We start from the raw sequence: 19,055 nt of genomic DNA, 5'->3' as shown, positions 1-19,055 counted from the left end.
CGTCAAAACAATCTCTCTTTGTATCAAGCAAAGGCCGGTCTGACTGCTTGCGCTGCCATTTCTCTCCCTGCTCTGCACTCCCTGAGGTCTCTCTGCTCACAATACCGAAGCTTTCGCTGCCTCACCTCTCACCCCGTGTTACCACAGTCTCCCCGCAGTGCGTGCTGTGTATTGTTAACTTTGGCATCTTCAGCGTGGAAGACTAAAGATGCTCTCCCCTTCTCCGCCCCCTCTACTCTGGTTTCCTCTTCCGCCAGTCAAACAATAATATCGGGGATGAGCAACTGAACAGAGACACAGCTCTGATGACAGGAGGCTCAGTGTGTGGAATGACATGTCTTTTTCTCCTCCAGCTTATCCTGTGTGAGTGTATGAACATACTTTTTTTTTCATTTGCTCTGAAAAATCAATCAGTCCTTGGCGCATGTGACATATGTTAAAGTCATCTGGATGTATATTAAGTTATATCTTGATTGAAAAACAATTATTAATACCATATGCTCATTTCTACATCCTGGCACTGACAACCTGAGAAGATGAGGTAATTCTATCCATACTGATGAAAAAATCCCCACCGTTTCCAGGTCTTTACACTACCTTCTGTCTCTTTTTATTGCGAAATACATGAGTATGCTCTTGAAGAATGAATGGCAGGTGACTGGCTACAGAAGTCTGAATTCCCATGGCACTCAATTCCGCTTTTTCTCTCTCACTCCTACAGCGAAAAATCCATTTTTTTTCCCCCCGCTTTTACTGCGTTGAGGTAGACCAGATCAAAGCTGTGCTCGAGCTGCAAAGTTTTATCGCCCTCCACTTTCCTTTTTGTTCACTCATTCTCTACAGATGATATCCTGCATCTGTTTCCCTCAAATGGTGTCTTTTTTGGCAGCAGTGTTCGGCAGTCTTTTAAAAACCAGAGTACCCATAAAGTGAGAAGTTATCAAAGTTGTTCTCTGCTGAACAGCAATAAATTGGCAGTGACATTTTGAGTACACTGCTTCTAGTCCGCTGGTCTATCACTTATGTTTTGTTTTTACACCTAACTCAGTATTTCTAGTAAAGAGCAGCATCTCCAGTTCATTAAACAATCGAATTTAAGTCTGCAGTTTGTTCTTACTGTATTATTATTTTCAGCAGCTTTGGGAAGAATCTCTATCTTTTCCCAGAAGTATGAGCAATTTTTTCATAGGCTGAATCAACATTTTTAAAGTTTATTCCAGTCCATAATTGGTTTGTCTTCTGGAGAGCTTTCAAACAAGTTTGAAGGATAAAGAGGCCCCAAATTTTGTCATGAGGTCACCCAATACAAATAAGGCTGTGCCCTATTTTCATAAATGCTGCTTTTATAAAACAGTAAAAGCAATGGCAGAGTAAAAAGTCCTGGATATTAGGCATAATTCACCTCTGAATATGATGTCAATGTACGAAGACAAAACAGTTTTTTTTTTCCTGAAAACAAAAGCAGTTTGGACAGAAACGTGAATCTATTACTTTAGCTTAGAACTGTCTTTCGAGCAGAGCTCCACTCTGCCTTTTGTTGGAAATGGATCCCAACTTGACAAGCTGTCTTGATGATAAATGGACCCAAATTAATGCAGGAGCAATCCGACCAGAAAATGTAGCGTCAGCATAGCATAGCAATTAAGTCCACATTAAGCACAAAGGACGCATCAAGTGCCAGGATGATTGCTGTTGTGCAGCCTTGACTACAGCTGATGGCACTTGACCTCAGCTACTTCTGCTGCTGCTGCTGCTGCTGCTGCTCTTCTCACATCTCTCCTCTCAGATGGCAAACATTAACTTTTTTTTTGTAATGTTTTCCGGCCACAGCCAGAATCTGCTGTATCTCTGTGCTTCACCAGCAGCTCCCAAGACATAAACAGTGAGAAAGGTAAGGTGGAATTTACATACCTTCTCTCCTGTATCACCTTTCGGTCCGTCTTCACCCATATCGCCCTGTGATTAAATCACACAGATGTAATCATTCAGTCTATTGTAAACTCAAATAAGATGCCTAAATCTAAAATTTACAGAAAAACATATTAAACATGATTGCCAGATTGGTTAAACACACATAACACACAGTAGGAATTTGACAGCTTTTCTTATTCTGTGATTGACTGCCGTGTAAAACAGCATAATGAATGCTTAGAGAAGAGTCCAAGAATATTGTAGCAAAGACAAAGCACCATTACTGTACATGTTAAATTTACTTTGGTCACTAACTGAGTCATCACACATGTTTCAAATATGATTTTAGGTGATGTAATACACTCTGTGGGGCAATGTGGAGGTCCTAAACTCCTGGCATCAGCTGTGAAGAACTTCACTTTGAAAACTCACAACTTTTCCATCTCAGCTGTATGAAATAGATTGAATGTCAGGGCTATTTTTAGCCACACTATGGCAACGTGGCACTATAGATGGTAATGTCGGGTTGGTCCAGACTGAAATATCTCAACAATGGTAAATTGCAATGAAACTTTGTCCAGACAATTGACCCTAATGACTTTCCCTCTAGCTCCACCATGAGGTTGACATTTGTGGTTAAGATCGAAATGTCTCAATTATTTGATGGATTGCCATGAAATGAGATACACAGCTTCATGTCCACCTCATGATGAATTGAATAGCGTTGGTGATCCTTCAAATTTTCCTCTTGCACCATCACTGCTTAACATCAGCATGTTAGCATGCTGACGTTTAGCGCAAAGCCCCGCTGCTCTGATCTACACCCTCACAGAGCTTACAGACTGGATTCCCGCACTTTTTCACGCACATAATTTCAAGACTTTTCCATAACTTTTCAAGGACCCCTAATAAAAGCATGTTTTTCACTGTTTTCACTGTTTGTGGCACTTGCTGGCCCGGTTACGATACTTCTCTACACACACAGGAACAGATGCCGCTACACTACCTCACTGTTTTACGTAACATTAAGGGGAAGGCTTGGTCAGAATTAGTCATGGAAAATGACAGCAGAATGAGTTTTCCATTTGTAGCAAGTAGCAAATATGTTGTTTGAGCTCTTTGCCTTACTTGACATTGACATCGCACATCTTGCGACGCGACTTTTGCACAGCGCAATGTTGATGTTTTAATGATATATCGTGCAGCCCAAACTGACGCATATTATATACGTTATTAAAACAGCTGACATGCAGAAAAGAAATTTGCTGTTCTGTTACATTACATGGAAGGTTATCCCCATAATATAACTTTCACAATTACTTTCATTATACACAACAAAACTCCATGACTTTGATGTTTTCTATAATCTAGGAAACCCTGTACAGAGGGTTAAACTATTGTTGATTGATTACTTCTTGTTGAATGGCTATAAAACCATTTTATTTTTTATCAGCAACATTATATCTTAATATGTTCCTAATCTAAAGGTGACCACGGATTTTAAATTAATGGCTTGTGTCCTTGTGAAGGATGTTATCCTAATGACATCAGAGCTTTAAGAAAATGAGCCTACTGTAATAAGCTCTGAACAACATTAGTTTTTATCCGGTAGAAGCTGGCCCCATTTTCTCGAATTTGCCTTCTGGCTCTTTAGTTAGCAACCAAAGCCAAAAACAGCAAATTTCTGTTCACATATTTTGGCTCCTTTTGAAATAAAAGATCATGGTACTTTGGAGTGACTTTCAGCACTCGCTTTGGCAGTCTTCTGACTTTCTTTTACTTTTCATAAATCCACATGGTTCTATATTATGTAAATGATAGCCTAATAGATTGTGATTCGTACGCTGAATAGCAACCTGAGGGATTTGGAATCAAAGGTTGTGTCCTTGCAGAGAATATTAAAAAGGAACTTTAAGAAAGTGAGCTTATGATAACAGGCTTAGATGCATTGTTGTTCATTTTCCCTTTCATTGGTCAGAAGATAAAAAGATGACTGGAGTTAGGATTTTAAAAAAAAACTTTCTTCCTGAATTTGCCTGCTGGATCTTTTGTTAACTAACAAAGCCAAAGGCAGCAGTTTATGTTAACAGATCTTGCTTCTCTTTAAATAAAAACTTGCAGTATTTTAAAACGGCAGCTCCCAACTTGAGTGAAGGGACTCCACATGACCAAAAATATTGGAAATGAGAATTTAAACATGTTCTGCCACTGCAATGGTTTATTTATTTCTAATATTGGCTTTTTACAATGACAAAAAAGACTATATAAATAATGGACATAGTTACTATTGTTTTGACTGTTGGCATTTCAGCCATTGCTATGTTGGTTTTTTGGAGCCAGGGGTGACCATATTTGGATGAGAGGGTGGAGCTGTGAAGGAGCGAGGAGACCACAAACTTTTGCATGCGCATCTTCAGACGGCATCTGGTTCAGACAGAATCAGTCACTGCGTTATTTAATGCTACCGGACGGTCAGATGGCACATGCCGCATCTGCCCGGTACGCAGCAGAGAACGCAGCTGATGAAACTTGTCATATGCACATGAAATGTGGCAGGATAGTATCAGGTCCAAACACTGCCTGTAACAATATCATTTAAAACCGCGAGAATTTGATCGACAATCCTGTGTTCATTTCTCATTTTAATGTTGTTTTTTTTCTATACCTTACCATGTGCCTTGTTATCCTAATCCTATGTCGCCTAAACCTAACCATACCCTACCAGCATGTGCATTTGTTGCATCCTGGCGTTATTGCCATGTGCTGCTGTTACCTAAGCATAACCATGTGCAAAGTCCTCCAACTGTGTGCATTTGTTGACCTTATTCTAGCAGGATCTTGGACCTGACTGACCTCAACTCATGTCAAAGCTATTTCCTCTAATGTGCAGTTGCTATGACTATACATAAAGCCATTATTTGCATTCATTCTCCACAGGACCCCTATGATGCTGTAAGCGGTGTTGCTAGGAGATTGGCTATGCGGCCATGCAGTCTCATTATTATAGTGCATAAGGTGCATTAATGATCAAGAATAATTCTCTGATTTGAAGAAGAAAAAAAACTCAGACCAACAACTGAGAACAAGTGTCTGAAAGCTAGTTTTGTGGTTAATGAGGAACACTGAGTCATCACCTCCCTCCCCATCCCATCTCGCTCCCGACTCCGCCAGCGTTTGCACCTCCCACCCGCTGCTGTCTAACAACAGTGAATAAAGGCACCATCCGAATTAGGGTATGGAGAGAATAAGGCTGCTTTTCATCACTGAGGCTATTGTGTGGGTTCTGTTTTTTGGGCTCCTCCAAGGCCTGGATTTGAAGAAATTGGTTCAATTTTGTGACTCACTGAATCACTGACTCACTGACGGCCAAATCTCAGAAGGGTGTCACCTTTGCAAAAACAAGCTGGAGTTGTGTAAAGGCAGGGCTGCCATCGTGGCGGCTGTTCTGACACATGGAGAGGATATCAAGACTGATGCTAACAATAATGTTTGGTGATCTGAATTAGCACTTTACCTTTTCACCTCGCTCTCCCATTTCACCCTGTTGGGAAAGAAAGCAGAGTGTTAAACACAGAAAAGCTTCAGGGGAGCTGGGTTCAGTTAGGGAGATATTGCAGCCACTAAGGGTCAGATAGTATCTGGGGTTAAATTCACATTAGATTATGGACATTCTCTTGTGTTATGGCTGCTTTTTCCCCAGACAGATCCTTGACTATCAGCTTTTTGAAGTGCTTTTTAAAACTTGGACCGTCATTGCTGAATATTGTCAAAATTAACAGGCCGGAATCCTACTTACAATGATATTTCATCACAATTTCAATTCACTAAAACCTATACATGGGTATCACATTTAATTACACTCATATATGTTCATATATTGACAAAAAGAGATCATGTGAACATGATATCCAACAAAGATTAATGAAATGATGCCTATATGTGTTTTCTAAAGAAGAATGAAAACAATATGTGCAAAAAAACCCAAAACAAAACAAACAACACTAAACTGTAGAAAATATGGAACAAAAAAATGCTCCTTTGATGGGGGAGGGTGGAAAATTAGAAATGACTTTAAAACAACAAAAAATTAAAGAATAAAAGAAAAAGATTGCCATGGATTTAAGGGAATAAGAGCACACAGAATATGTGCACACCAGACCTTGGCTCCGGGGACACCGTCCAGTCCTGGGATGCCAACATCCCCCTATGGACAGCATAACATACACACAGTGGCGGTATTCAGTGTGCTGTTTGAGCAGTGTGAACTCTGATTTAAGTTCAGGAGGAACAAAAAACTTCACATTTTTTCATTAAAGTGATAACCTCTAACCTTAACAGGGGTTAAGTTTGTGTCATCCGTGAACAGGTGTTATGCATTTGCAGGATGGTTGATTATGGAGCAGTACATAGGGTAGTGTATTTCTTTTAATACAGTGTATTGCAAGGAATGGACTCTCCACAAGGCACTGTACAGCTATGACTGAACAGATTTCATGAAATTAAAAAAAAAGTTCCAAAGTATAAAATCTTGAAACCACAAACTTAATCTGAAAGTAGAGAGGATGATTAAAAGCTTAATTATCTCTGGTCTGGTTCTGAATATGAGCAAAAGAAGAAAGCCAAGTCCTTCTGATGAATGCCAGCTCGCTGTTGGTGTGAGTCTGAATCCCTGTTCTTTGCGGCTGTCACTGAGAAACCAACCTCAGTCCATCTGTTGCCAAAAATAATTAACCTCCTGACCTTTGAAAACTTACCACATCATTAGCTTTTAAATGAGAAGCAGCTATTCCTCATCCCAGATAGACAACTTTAACTGGATTAAAGCTAATTTTTAAAGAGACATTTTTTGTCATGTTTGCTAAAACTGCCACTATATTCATACAGCACGTAATGAGATAAAAAAAAAATGTCAGTCAAATATGAAAGAAGATTCTGGTACTGCATTGTCTATTTCTCACCTAAAATGTTTTCAGAAGCATATTTTAGAATGTTGTTTAGCTGTAAAGGGAACAAGTTTCCTCTGGCTGGTGGGTGATGTTTGATGCTTTGATTGAAAAAAAAAAAATCTAGTTATCCAGCTAAACTGTAAGCTAAAATATGTTTTTGAAAACATTTGAGATGAGAAATTGGCAATGCATTAACAGAATCTTGAGTCATATTAGATGAGCGCTGCCTAATTTGACAGTTTGACCGCACACAAACTGTGATTGTCATGATTGACAGGCTGCAATAAGAGACTCCTTAGCTCTGATTGGTTGTTTTTGCTGCAGCGTGGTCGATTCTAGTGAATGCTATCAGAGGCAGCATGAAGAGGAGTCGAAACATGATTGTTTTCACAGACTATTTGTCTCACGTCTTTCAGATCACAGTGACAGTTTCAGCACACAAAGTTATTTTCATAAAAGAGAACAACTATAGCTTTAATGTAGCCAGGATTGTCAATCTAATATTTAAATTAAAACACATGTCAATCGGCAGCTCAATACAGGCCATATTGTAAGAAACAATGGGTTATTGGATGTTCTTTGTTAACATTTTTTTTTTTTTTCACAATGCTTTGTTTTCATGAAGCATTGGGACAATATCAGTGTGTGATCTGTGTGTAGAGAATATCCCCTCAGCTGCATACTAGTGGTGAACGTCTTCATAAATGCTGGCATCATATATCATCTATCAGCCCACATATGGGAGTCATTGACATAATTATAATGATATATTGCCATAATGATGATGGAGTCTGATTAAAAACTCGTAAACTTGGGGTTGATAAGGTTTGCATTCGTAATCATCCCTTTTTAGAGGGTATCTGCGTCGGATCAATATGATGTCTGCCAGTCAACCTGCCACTGCTGGCAGAGCAGCCTTTACTGCTTCAGACTTCAACTTTCTGCATGAGTGACAGCTACATACCATAACAGATTCTCTTTTATAACTGCGTTGCACAGCATTGGAGTTCTATTTCATGCTGGCAAACCCCACTCCTTACACAAGTATGGAATTAGGCCTTCAGCTTTTGCTGTCTCCAGAGTCAGTATGGCTTTCACTCTGGTTTCTATTACAGCCATGCGTGCCTCTCTGCTCATATCTTTATAAATGCATGCTTGAGATTAGAAAGATGGCGCCTCTCAAATCATCTTCCCCATTCATTCTCATCACTCATGCCGTCGTTTGCTCTGGAATAAGTATGCTTTTTCATTTTTCCCCATTGTGAAACACCTGCACTGTGTCTTCTTTATTCGGTTTGAGAATGAAATGCAGGAACGGGCCGAGAGTGTGAGCAGATTCACAGGCTGCTCAAAACTGCACTTTGTGGTTAAGACTTGAGGATGCAGCCCAGGGGATTTCTCCCAAATAGGATGGTGGTTTGAAATTGTCAGAATGCATGGCAGAACTTTTCTAATATGAAAAGTGCAACATGTGGCCAAAAAGACTAATGAAAACTCTAAGTATGTTAAAGTGAGTCTTTTGAAGATAAAATGCTTTCAGGTGTGGATGGAAGCTCTCAGAACTTTTTTATGTGTAGTATTTTGTGAGAAAAACGTTATACCATGTTCAGGCTAAATCTAGAGGGGCTGCTACAAGTAAGGGAAACAATTCAGCATTATGAATTTGCTGCATATTAAAAGAAATCCATCTGAATAAGTAAGCTAAGTCTTGAACCTATTTCTTTTATAAATAAGTGAAATGAAATCATGTTTACCACAAATCCTTTTGTTAAATTCCAATTTTAAATATGGATTTTTTTACATTTTTGGCTGAAATTAAGAGTTTACAACAGGATTAGATGATGACATTATTCCAAATTAGTCTAAACAACAGCCAAAAGGCAGATATAAAAATGTGTACCAAAATAAATCACTGTATTGTTCGCATATCTCTTTACATGCGTAATCTCACCTTCAGTCCATCAACACCTGGGATGCCAGGAGGCCCAAGTGCACCCTGAAAAATAAAACAAAGGCCTTTACATTACATTCAACAATCACACTGTGTTTGAAAAGAAACTTCAAGCATGTTGAACTGAGTCATGCTAATAAAAATTTCAAATATGACAATGTACTTTGTCACTCCAAAGAAAAATAAGGTCATATACTGTTCAAAGAATTGTTTTAAATGAAACTATCGTCAAAGCTCAACACAACAGATGTTGATTTAAAAGCAGGCCTGCCAATCATTCCCGTCCCCACCAACAGGACCTAATTGTGAACCATTTAGAGCATTTTGACCCAAAATAAACTGGTTCAGAACCCAAAAAGTTGGTTCCCAGCTGGAGCCAAAAAATACCAGGCTTTCCATCAGCTTAAGTCTGAACCACAACAGCATCAGTGGGCATGTCATGCTCTACAGGTTGCAAAGAGAGGATAAGTTATTATGTGTCCTTATTTACAATGGTTTTAATCTAAACTGGTGGCACACAGGCTGGTTGTAAGAATCCTGACCTGGTCCAAGAACCAGAGCTAATTTGGTAGAAAAGGGGTAACAGTGCTGACTTACAAAACCAGGCCAAAATAAATGTTTGCATGTCATATTCTAAGATCAGCTAATTCAGTGGTTCCCAGCTATACAAAAATAAAAGCTTTGTGCCAGAGATTCACTGTATGTTAAAGTGTATTCTTAAGTGTATTCTTTTACAAACCTGACATGGTTACAATTCACTTGCAAACCATTCAGAATGGACCTGTGATCCAGTTTTGGACCCACCAGTTAGGAACCACTGCACTAAGTTATGGATGATAGAGGCAGAGGGCGAGACTGGGAAATGAGAATAATTATGCTGAAATACAAACTGAGAGAAGTTAAAAATAAAAGTCAATATATACTGTAGCTCTTATGTTTGCATGCACTCCTTTAATATACTTAAAGCAGATGATTTAGACTTTGAGGTTTGACTAAGCATGTTTTAATGAGCTCCCACGTTCTTGAATAGCTGTTTGCTTATGTTGGCTTTTGTGCTTTTTCATAATAAAAATGACCTACTTTTACCACATTTATGGATGTATCGGAGATGAGCGAAACAATGGAGCATAGACTTGAAGCGATGAAAACATATTTTTAAAAAATTATTTCTTATGATATCCAGAATAGAAATTGGGATGAAGGAAAATGGGTCACATTACATCGTAAAAGTTGATAAAATATGTTAAAATACATAATTCACACTTTTAACATGTAGTGACACCAAATCAATCAGCAAGGTGGTGAAACTTGAATAACTGTCGACGTGGCCCCTCTGCTGAACACCGTGCTGCACCAGCAGTAGATCTAATTGAGTAGCCTCGGGGCCTGGCTTATGAGTCATTAACACGGCGGTGTGTCATCATTGACCCCTCAACACACCCCCTCCTACGCCGACGGGAGGCCTTGCCGACAGATGACAGCGCAGACAGGAAGTGTCTGATAGGGTTACACTGAACAAACACTGGCAGCTACCTGATGGCTGGATATGGCTTACATCTGTTCCCCACATCAGCGCCGCCAGGGACCCGCGGCCCGTATCGCAGCACTTAGCTCCGTGTTCTCTGTTCTCTGTCTCTTTTTCTTTCCCTCCTCATGTTGTTTGAACCTTAACTCTCCTCTTGTCTATTTACTTGCCCTGGCTGCGGCCCTGCATCACTAATCTCCAAGAAGACGCATTCAACACCCAGCACTTTTTTTTTTCTTACAGGCATTTGAGCAACTTGTGCACAGTTGCTATCAAATTCAAAACATTATTCTAAAGAGTTTCTATTTTGGTTTACATGAGAATTTGAACCTTTCCAGCATGAAATGTTTTGATGTCACTGAGTGACTCATTTTAATTTAAAAGAAAAGTAAGTAATTAGTGGAACTATAAATTGTTCTTTCTCTGCACTTACCTTCTGCCCTTGTGGCCCTTCAGGTCCCTGTAATAAGAAGAGAGACAAAAAGAGAGAGAGAAAATGAGTGGCAGCAAAACGGAACAAAAAGAATCCATGTCTGATGAAATAATAGGATTTCCACAGCCAACATGGTCACAGCAGAGAGACTGGCAAGGCTTCTGGTGGGATTTCATAGAGTACACACCCTACGGGCAGAACCGAATCACAATCAGTCCCTTGTTTTGTTCTTCGATGAAGAATGGGAATCACTCCGTGCCTTCTTTTCACAGAGCTTCATCATAAACTTGAATCTTTCATGAGACCATGAAACTTTTTATGCTTTTATTTTTCATGGTAATCTGTTTATTCACTATAAAGATGTTTGGCTTTTCCACAATCCAACACATATAGAGCTTAATAAACTAAATGGACCAATACTTGGAGAGCCTTACAAAGCTAATAAGTTAGCAAAAGAGGCGCCACGTTTCTAAGTGAGATTTAAATCTTTGATAGATGAGTCTGGGAGGATAGTTTCTATTTTCAACGTGCTTTTAACTGTAATGAAATCGGACGCCACATTGGACCCTCCTCCACCAGAACTTTCCTGCTTTATGACTAAAATGAGAAACCAAGCTGAAAGTTAGTTTCTTCCACATTGGCTTCACAAGACTCTGAACTATTGCAGTACCCACAGCAGTTCATCAACACCTTTCTGCTTGGCTGTTATGACACCTCATGGTGGCCAACATTTTTCTCACTGTCGGCTCAGGATCTACGGCAAATGGTGCTATTTGGCTCATCATTCCCGGCTGAGTCGAGGCCAGGGCAGACCTTACACCCCGCAAGCCCTCTGCAACAACAGCTCCCCTCGCTTTATTCGTGTTGATGCAGTATAATTGGCAAAAGCTACTCGGTCCCCTGATGAGTGTAAAAGGTTGGTGTGCCTGTATTCAAAAGCAGCCAGCGAGGACACATTCAGGTCGACAAGTTTGACTGTCAGTGTGAATTTCTGTGAAGAAGAAGTGTAGGTTGGTGGTGGCCAACTTAACGCCTTGTGGCCAAAGCACCAATGGATGCTTGGCTTCGCTAAAAGCACCATAATAACAGCCAATTTCTGGAGAATAAACTGTTTGTTTGAGCTTTCCATTATCTTGTTTGGTTCTTGTTGACAATCACAGAGTAACTGACGCTCAAAACGTTCCCATTCTGAATTTCCGCTGTTACAACAACCAGCCTCTTAAAATCCCTGCAGCAACAAGTTCTCACATTTACAGAAACGGCCCACACAGTTGCAGCTCATTTATAGTGCATTCCATCTGCACTTTTAACAAAAACCTCAATGAACAACTTTCATTATCCCAGCCGACCAAGAAAAAGGTTTTCCTCCCGCTTGCCTTTAAAAGCCTTTGTTGGCTATCCTCAGTAGGGTTTGGTAAACATCTTTATGACCCACTAGGTATGTGAGAGCATGTGCCACTTGCCTGAGCGCTAATTAGCTTGGCTACATCTGAGAGCACTCAGGAGCTACTGGCTGAACAGGAGATTTTTCACAGAGTCAAGAGCCCTTGAGGAAGTCTTGGTCTAGGCTCTTTTGTTCTCAACTTTTGGGCCTGACATTACTGAAAATTAAAAAGAAGAATCCAAATATTTTCATGAGAAAGGATAATTATTTCACCTCAGAGTATTCCTCATGATAGCACATGCTCAGCATATCGCACCTTAGCTGCAATTTAACTTCCATAAAAGAAAAGAATCCAGAAATATGCAATATCAACAGGGCACCTATTGAAGTCGAGCATCCCAGCTCAAATACAAAGCACTGCATGTTTGCTGCTTTCATTCATGACTCGGAAATGACAAACAATGAAGCGATTGCCAGGTCAATTCCCACACTCAGTCTGCAGCCGCTTGAAGACCCTCCAGAGTGTGCGTTTCTCACTCAGCATTCATAGAATAATATTTGGGCTGATTAAAGCTCAGTAAAGCTTCATGTTAGAGTTTTGGAGTGCAGGTTAAGAGCTTCTGTCCAAAGCCTCTCTTTTACTTAGAAGATCTTTGAAATAGCTGTACAATGCAATGCTGTATTTACATTAAATAAAGGTACTTTTAGCTTTAAAGAAAATTTATTTTTTAACAACTGGGGTCTTATTGTCTTAAGTTTGACCAAAGTGGCTATAGGTTAGGATAACACTGTGCTCACCACCATCACTGTAGAGACTGTGTACTGTATTTAAACTGTCTACATGGCTTTTATTTTGTAAGGCTATTTAATCACACTAGCTTTACTGATATTACTAGTGCAAATAAAACAGAAGCTAGCAAGAATATGGCACATACAGACCACCCAGCTGACTGGAAATCTTTATTTCCAAGAAGCTCTGAATGCATTGTGTTCCCAAAGCTCTTTTGTCTGATTTTATCCACAAAGACAGTGTTGTTATCATAGACTATATACGTATAAAGATGGACGACACTACTTCACCTCCTTCCATTCTACAAACATAAAGCCAAAAATATCCAGAATAAAGACATTGGCATCTTGTGATGGTGATGTAATTCAGAGCCAGTAGTGATCTTGGCTGTATCGTGTGCCCTCCCATACAACCAATGAAAAGCAGCTCTGATTGACTTTTTATAGCATAAAATAACTTGTAAAACCAAACTAATCAGAAAATGAAACACTTGAACACACATTAAAGTAATAACAGCTAACTAAAATTACAGAAAACACTTTGGTAAAAATGTGTTTGACATGAACTTCGAATTTTTATTTTGGCCCATTTGTTTAGGCTTCAATTTTGGGAGCTGTCATATCGACCATTTTTATATACAGTCTATGGTTGACTACAGTTTTGTGCTAACCTATACGCAGGGTTGTACCATTGTGATCTCTGAGTCATGTCCTTGCTATTATTCCTAATATAAATAACATTATATGATGAAAGAAACTGCAAATTTTGTAGCAGATTCTGATATAATTTAGACAAAAAAAAAAAACTTAAATCCACTGAGCGGAAAATTATTCACATTATTGCAGAATTATTCTCCAATGCATACTTGGCACTGTGGGGAAGGTCTTTAAAAATGTATAACAGAACACAAGGAGAGAAAATTTACCAAATTTTTTACAGTTCGGTGGCTCGTCTAAGGAGTTCTTTTAGGGAAGAGGTTTTCAACATTTTGATGATTGAGTGCAAATTTGAGCGAATATGATCTGGGGTAATCTGGATTTGCATTAAATGTAATATTTACATTTAAAATGGACTGTGGGACTATGTACAAAAAATAGTTTTCTCAAGTAGTGTTAAAAATAATTGACTTGAGCTCTGAGGAGATGCTTTGTAACAGATTTTGATACTTTCCATCTGCAGTTCCTGGGTAGTAAACCTAATCATCCGAGTACTTCTAAAATCCTGATTATGGCCTTGTCTGAAGGTATATTTCCAAAAACTGACAGTAAGACCCAGGTTCTAAAAAGAGAAAATGTAATTTCCTTTAATAACAAAAAGATTTGTTCCACCAAGGGAAAAAAAGCTTTTTGTCCATTGATGTCTACATTTGCCACAACATTGTTTGAGTCCACCGAGCATGTCCTACACCATTCACTCACATCTTTGTTCCTCATGTTTGGCTTCACATTGAAAGGAAACTCAGTCAAGGACACCAAAATATTATAGGTATGTTCTCATTATACAGGCATATTAAGTAAATTAGATCCCTACATGCATGCCTGTTGCGCACTTCAATACAAACAAGGTGAGTCACTGGTGCATTGTGGTAAGTTATGGAATGACAAAGGACGTAAAATGGGAGCTAAAAAATTCTGCAGCAAAATTAAAAATAACAGCAAAGAAGCTATATTTTTCAAAGCTATGAATGACACAATACAGACAATACACCACTGCTTTTCTTATTTGGTGCTTTTGGAGCAAAATCAAATCTCAAATGAAAACTGTGTGCAAGGCTGCAAGCCACCTTTAGCTAGCTGAAGACCCCCTTAATTTACCCCAGAGAGACCTTATGGCACTGATGGTTTTGAATTGAGTCCTGAAAATATTTCCTTTTTCTTCTTCTTTTTCTTCTTCCCACCTCCTCCCTCCTCCGTGTTGCTCCACAAGAGCTTAATCCTTCTAACCAGCTCCATATGTCCTGGAAGGCTGCTGGAAAACTCTGGAATCTGCTTTTGCCTCTTTAACAATAGCATCTACATCAAAAACGCTGAGCTGTGTCAAGTGGGCGCTAGCTCCTCAAGCACCGTAAAAGTAGCAAAAAAGTTGCTTGAGGACCGACCTCAAAATCTCTACCTCGGGTTGACTTGTGCGGATGTAAAAGTGCAGATCAAAGATGATCCTTTCAGCTTGCTGCACAAAGTGGAGCCTATCGGTCTAGTTGCTTATGCACATCTAATTCATATTGATTTTCAAAGGCCAATCAAGGGTGTGGGCTGGTGTTTTGTTTCTGGATGGAGAATTTCTTTTTATTCCCTCTCCAGAAATTTAACAGCCCAAATTATCATTTACAGAAACTTTTCTCTCTAATCCATTATCTTATCTTGCTTTTTTCCCCTCCAAAGATTAGCAAACAAACTGGAAACAGAAGCTCTGAAGCTCCACTGTGTTTGAGCGGCCATGTCACATCACATCTTTTTACGACCGTTGGGACGTGCTCATCTCACGCTGCTTTACGGGGGGGGATTGATTTCCAAATGATGACATTATTCCTTGTTAAAAGTACATTAGTGTCATGCTGTGTATATATACTCATGAAATAGTATGCCTTATTTCAAGAATTACAGTGAGCAGCGCTTATTTTTTATTCAAAGCTCAGCGCGAGGCCTCTGCTCATTTTGAATGGGATTCGCCATTTGTCTTTTGGAGAAATACTCTAGCTGCTGTCTTGAGCGGTTGTATAAGCACCGAAGACTTATGGGAGCTCACCTGGGACTGAGGGTTAATCTATTGCCAAGTTAACATTCATGACACTTAAAATTTCGAAACAAAACTGTGCTGCTTTCACGACTATGAGCATGAGGGGGATAATGGAGGAAATATATAATTAAAGCCAACAAAAGTTGAAAACTTCAGCAACATAAACGCAGGGAGAGATTAAAGAGTAAATGGCATGCTAAGTGACCTAAAAATGATAAGCAATTTTAGCTTCAAACTCCTCTATTTAATGCGTCTCTCTTGCCATTTAAGCCTCGCCACCCTTTATTTTCTCCGTCCATTCCTTTCCGATCCACCAACTTTTTCCACGCCATAAAAAGGGTCAGAGATGGAATCAGAGATGAAAGCGCTTGATAGCACCTCCTCTGTCAGCTTCACTTACTCTCCCCTGCACTTGTGAAAACTGACATCACTGACTGTTTTTCGCATGTCACGTTTTCCGTCTTTGCTTTCTCTGGCATTTGGCTTGACCCATTCGACTGTAGCTTTTATGAGGAAACTTTAATCAAATGCTTTATTTGCTGAACACCACAAGTGGTATCCAGTTGCTGTGAACTGGAACAGCTTGTCTCTACTGTATAAGAGAGTTTGTGAGAGAAAACAAACGTTTTTGCAGGGTGTCATAAAATGTGTCATGAATATTCACCATATTACCCATAAACTGCCTTATGCATACCTCGTAAATTAAATGCGCATTAACAAAAACCTCCAAGTGGTCTGATTGCTTTGTTAGTTAAAAAAACAAAATTAAAATCAATAAACTGCTCAACAGCTAAATTAACCCTTTGAAACCTGGAGCAACATCACTTTTCTTGGGCTGCTTTCAGGCTCTTTCACAAGTATTTCAATCATTGAACCCTAAGCAAATTGGTGCGATTTCTTTCAAAAACATGGGTTAGGGCAATGAGCAACTTGGTAAGAAAATGTTTTTTAAAAAGCTAGGAAAAAAGGTCTAGGGAAAAAAAACTATTTAGGATTACACAATTAAATATTTCAAGTCTTGTTTGCTTTGCTGTTTGTTGTTTCACTTTGTTTGTCTTTTTCATTTTTTTGTTTTGTTTTTTCATTTGTTCCTTTCTTTAGTAATTCAAGTGATTTTCTTGTAGTTTTTACTAATTCCTTGCTCACTTTTGGTTTGGTTCTTGCACACTCTCTCCATGTTTTTGAAATAAATTAAGCTAATTTGCTCAGGTTTCAAAGCGTTCAAACAAATGTATTGTTTTTGAGAGTGTCACAACTGGTTATCACAAGCAAAACGACCATAAATGACCAAATACATGATCCCCATCATGCGCTTGCTTTTGTATGTGTGGCATGTTTATGTGAGTGTGTGTATTCCTCTATCTGCAGCTGTTCTCACAAACTACTGGATCAGTCAGCCGAATATTATGTGTGCAGATTTATGACTCTGTGCTAAGGTGCTCTCTTTGTTTGCATGATTCTCAATTGCAAAACCTGTTTTATTGTCTCACAACGTCATTGACTGCTGACTCTTCACTCCTCTTAACAGTACGTCCTTTGCAATTACAAGAGCGGCCATCCTCAGCACGGGCAGACGCCTGGCAGAGATCCTCACTTTATTGAGTGTGCTTTTCTAGTTAAGCCAATTAAATGCATCCAGGAAAAAGAAAAAACAAGACATATTTTCACCAAAGGCAGTAAGTGGGTCATTACTACACTGGCGTGCATCTGTGGAGCGCCAAGTAGGTGGAGTCTGTGAAGTCTGCACACCATTTTATCATAGCCGAAGGATACACCAGATCTGCTGCTAAATTTCAGCGGCGAGAGCGGCCTTACGTCACCACGACCAAATGGCTCACATAAACACAAACAAGTCGAGGGAGATTGATTAGAGAGACCTGATGAATGTCATTCAGGCTTACATAAAATTATATTGTGCACATTACCGTCCATGCAGGCACGTATTTGTAAACTTGGAAAACTACCATGGCTTTTGCTGTGGGGCAACAATGTTGTTTGTCCTGTCAGCTGACAATTACGTGGCTGCTGCCGCTGGCTGACAGATTACACTCCATCACTGGATTCTTTTTGCATTCAAAGTTGTACAAAGTTGAGGATCTTTATAATGGGGAAAAAGTTATTTGAGAAACCTCATACCATTGTCATCTTTACGTGGTAAATATGAAACTACTTCCAACAGGCTCTTAGCTAAACTGAGCAGAAAGACTGGAAATAGAAGGAAACAGCTAGCTTGACTCTGTCCAAATGTGACAAATTCCACCTTCAAGCAACTGTTAAACTCACTAATTAACACATCATATCTTATTTGTTTCATTCAGACAAAAGCTGAAGCGTAAAAACAAGGAAAGGAAAAGTTTGTGCTTACCATCACTCCCGTTTCTCCAGGCTGCCCTGGATCTCCCTATAGTAAATACAAAACAGTCAGTTAATGGAAGAGCAGTGGGCCAAGTCTTTGAAAAGTTGAAAACATGCATGGAGTTTTAAAATGATCATAAACACTATTCTGAGCTAAATACGTCAAATATTCTTGTGAAAAAAACCCAACATTTTCCACATCATGGTTGAATTCCCCATTTCTTTTAACAGCTGCTACGGTGTACTGGAGCCAGGTTGACAAGCAGAGCTCAGCATTGTTCTGCTTATGCACCAGATTGGCTGAGAGGCATTTCATCATGCTGTGGCACCTGTACCCTTCACTGTCTCTGTCCAACAACCCTGTTCTAGTCTCTGCTTTTGGTTCACGCCTGGCTCTTGGATGTTGCCGCAGTTCTCAGGGTAGAAAAGAGACAAATGCCAAAGTCAGATTTGTATGCCAAAGACATGCTTGAACATTATTCCATTTTTGCCTCTTTGTGATAGCGACAAGACCATTTGTTGCCACCTTCCGTCTGAGGGATTCACGGCAGGAGAAACCAATCATGGGAGAAATAAAGCACCTCAGCGAGAGAAGTTTAATTTCTTGGAAAAAACGCAACAACGATTGTAACTGCAACTGGAAGAACTGAAAACAATAATCATCAAAAACTTGGAAAGAAGAAGATAAACAACACTTAATATTTTTGCACTCCCACTGTGGACTCTGCCAAGACAATAAAGATCAGCTGGAGCCTTCGGAAAGGTTTTATGGCTGAACATAATTGACAGGCCTTTTTCTGTTTCTCCTTTCTCTCACAGGCACAGTTCACATAAATTAGTGTGATGCCAGTGACAGGCTTAAGGACGTGGAAAATGTGACGTTATAATGAAAAACAAGCAAGTTAATGTAAATCCATACAGGGAGGCATTCTCTTGGTACCATATACATGTTTAGTTAAAGACATTAGGGCAATGAACTGCAATGTAGTTTGTCTAGTCTTCATTAGAAGATTGTTGTTAAGAT

General features: G+C 39.4%; 1 protein-coding gene across 9 annotated transcripts in view; it reads right to left on the bottom strand.

Annotated features, from left to right (window-relative positions):
- The window catches only part of LOC121962363 (collagen alpha-1(XXV) chain), a 172,584-nt gene that overhangs the window by 29,360 nt on the left and 124,169 nt on the right, over window positions 1-19,055 (bottom strand). For 8 of the 9 annotated variants that reach the window (XM_042512611.1, XM_042512610.1, XM_042512617.1 and 5 more), the window contains 6 exons: window positions 18,042-18,077; window positions 10,767-10,793; window positions 8,809-8,853; window positions 6,071-6,115; window positions 5,426-5,452; window positions 1,912-1,956 (listed from right to left, as the gene is read on the bottom strand). In XM_042512611.1, the coding sequence (XP_042368545.1) occupies window positions 1,912-1,956; window positions 5,426-5,452; window positions 6,071-6,115; window positions 8,809-8,853; window positions 10,767-10,793; window positions 18,042-18,077 (225 nt within the window). The remainder of the gene's footprint in view (window positions 1-1,911; window positions 1,957-5,425; window positions 5,453-6,070; window positions 6,116-8,808; window positions 8,854-10,766; window positions 10,794-18,041; window positions 18,078-19,055) is intronic. The other variant, XM_042512615.1, reaches the window with a different exon arrangement.

The sequence above is a fragment of the Plectropomus leopardus genome, chromosome 23, assembly GCF_008729295.1.
Source record: "Plectropomus leopardus isolate mb chromosome 23, YSFRI_Pleo_2.0, whole genome shotgun sequence".
In the NCBI taxonomy this organism is placed as follows: Eukaryota; Metazoa; Chordata; class Actinopteri; order Perciformes; family Serranidae; genus Plectropomus; species Plectropomus leopardus.
This window is presented reverse-complemented; position numbering and strand designations above follow the sequence as displayed.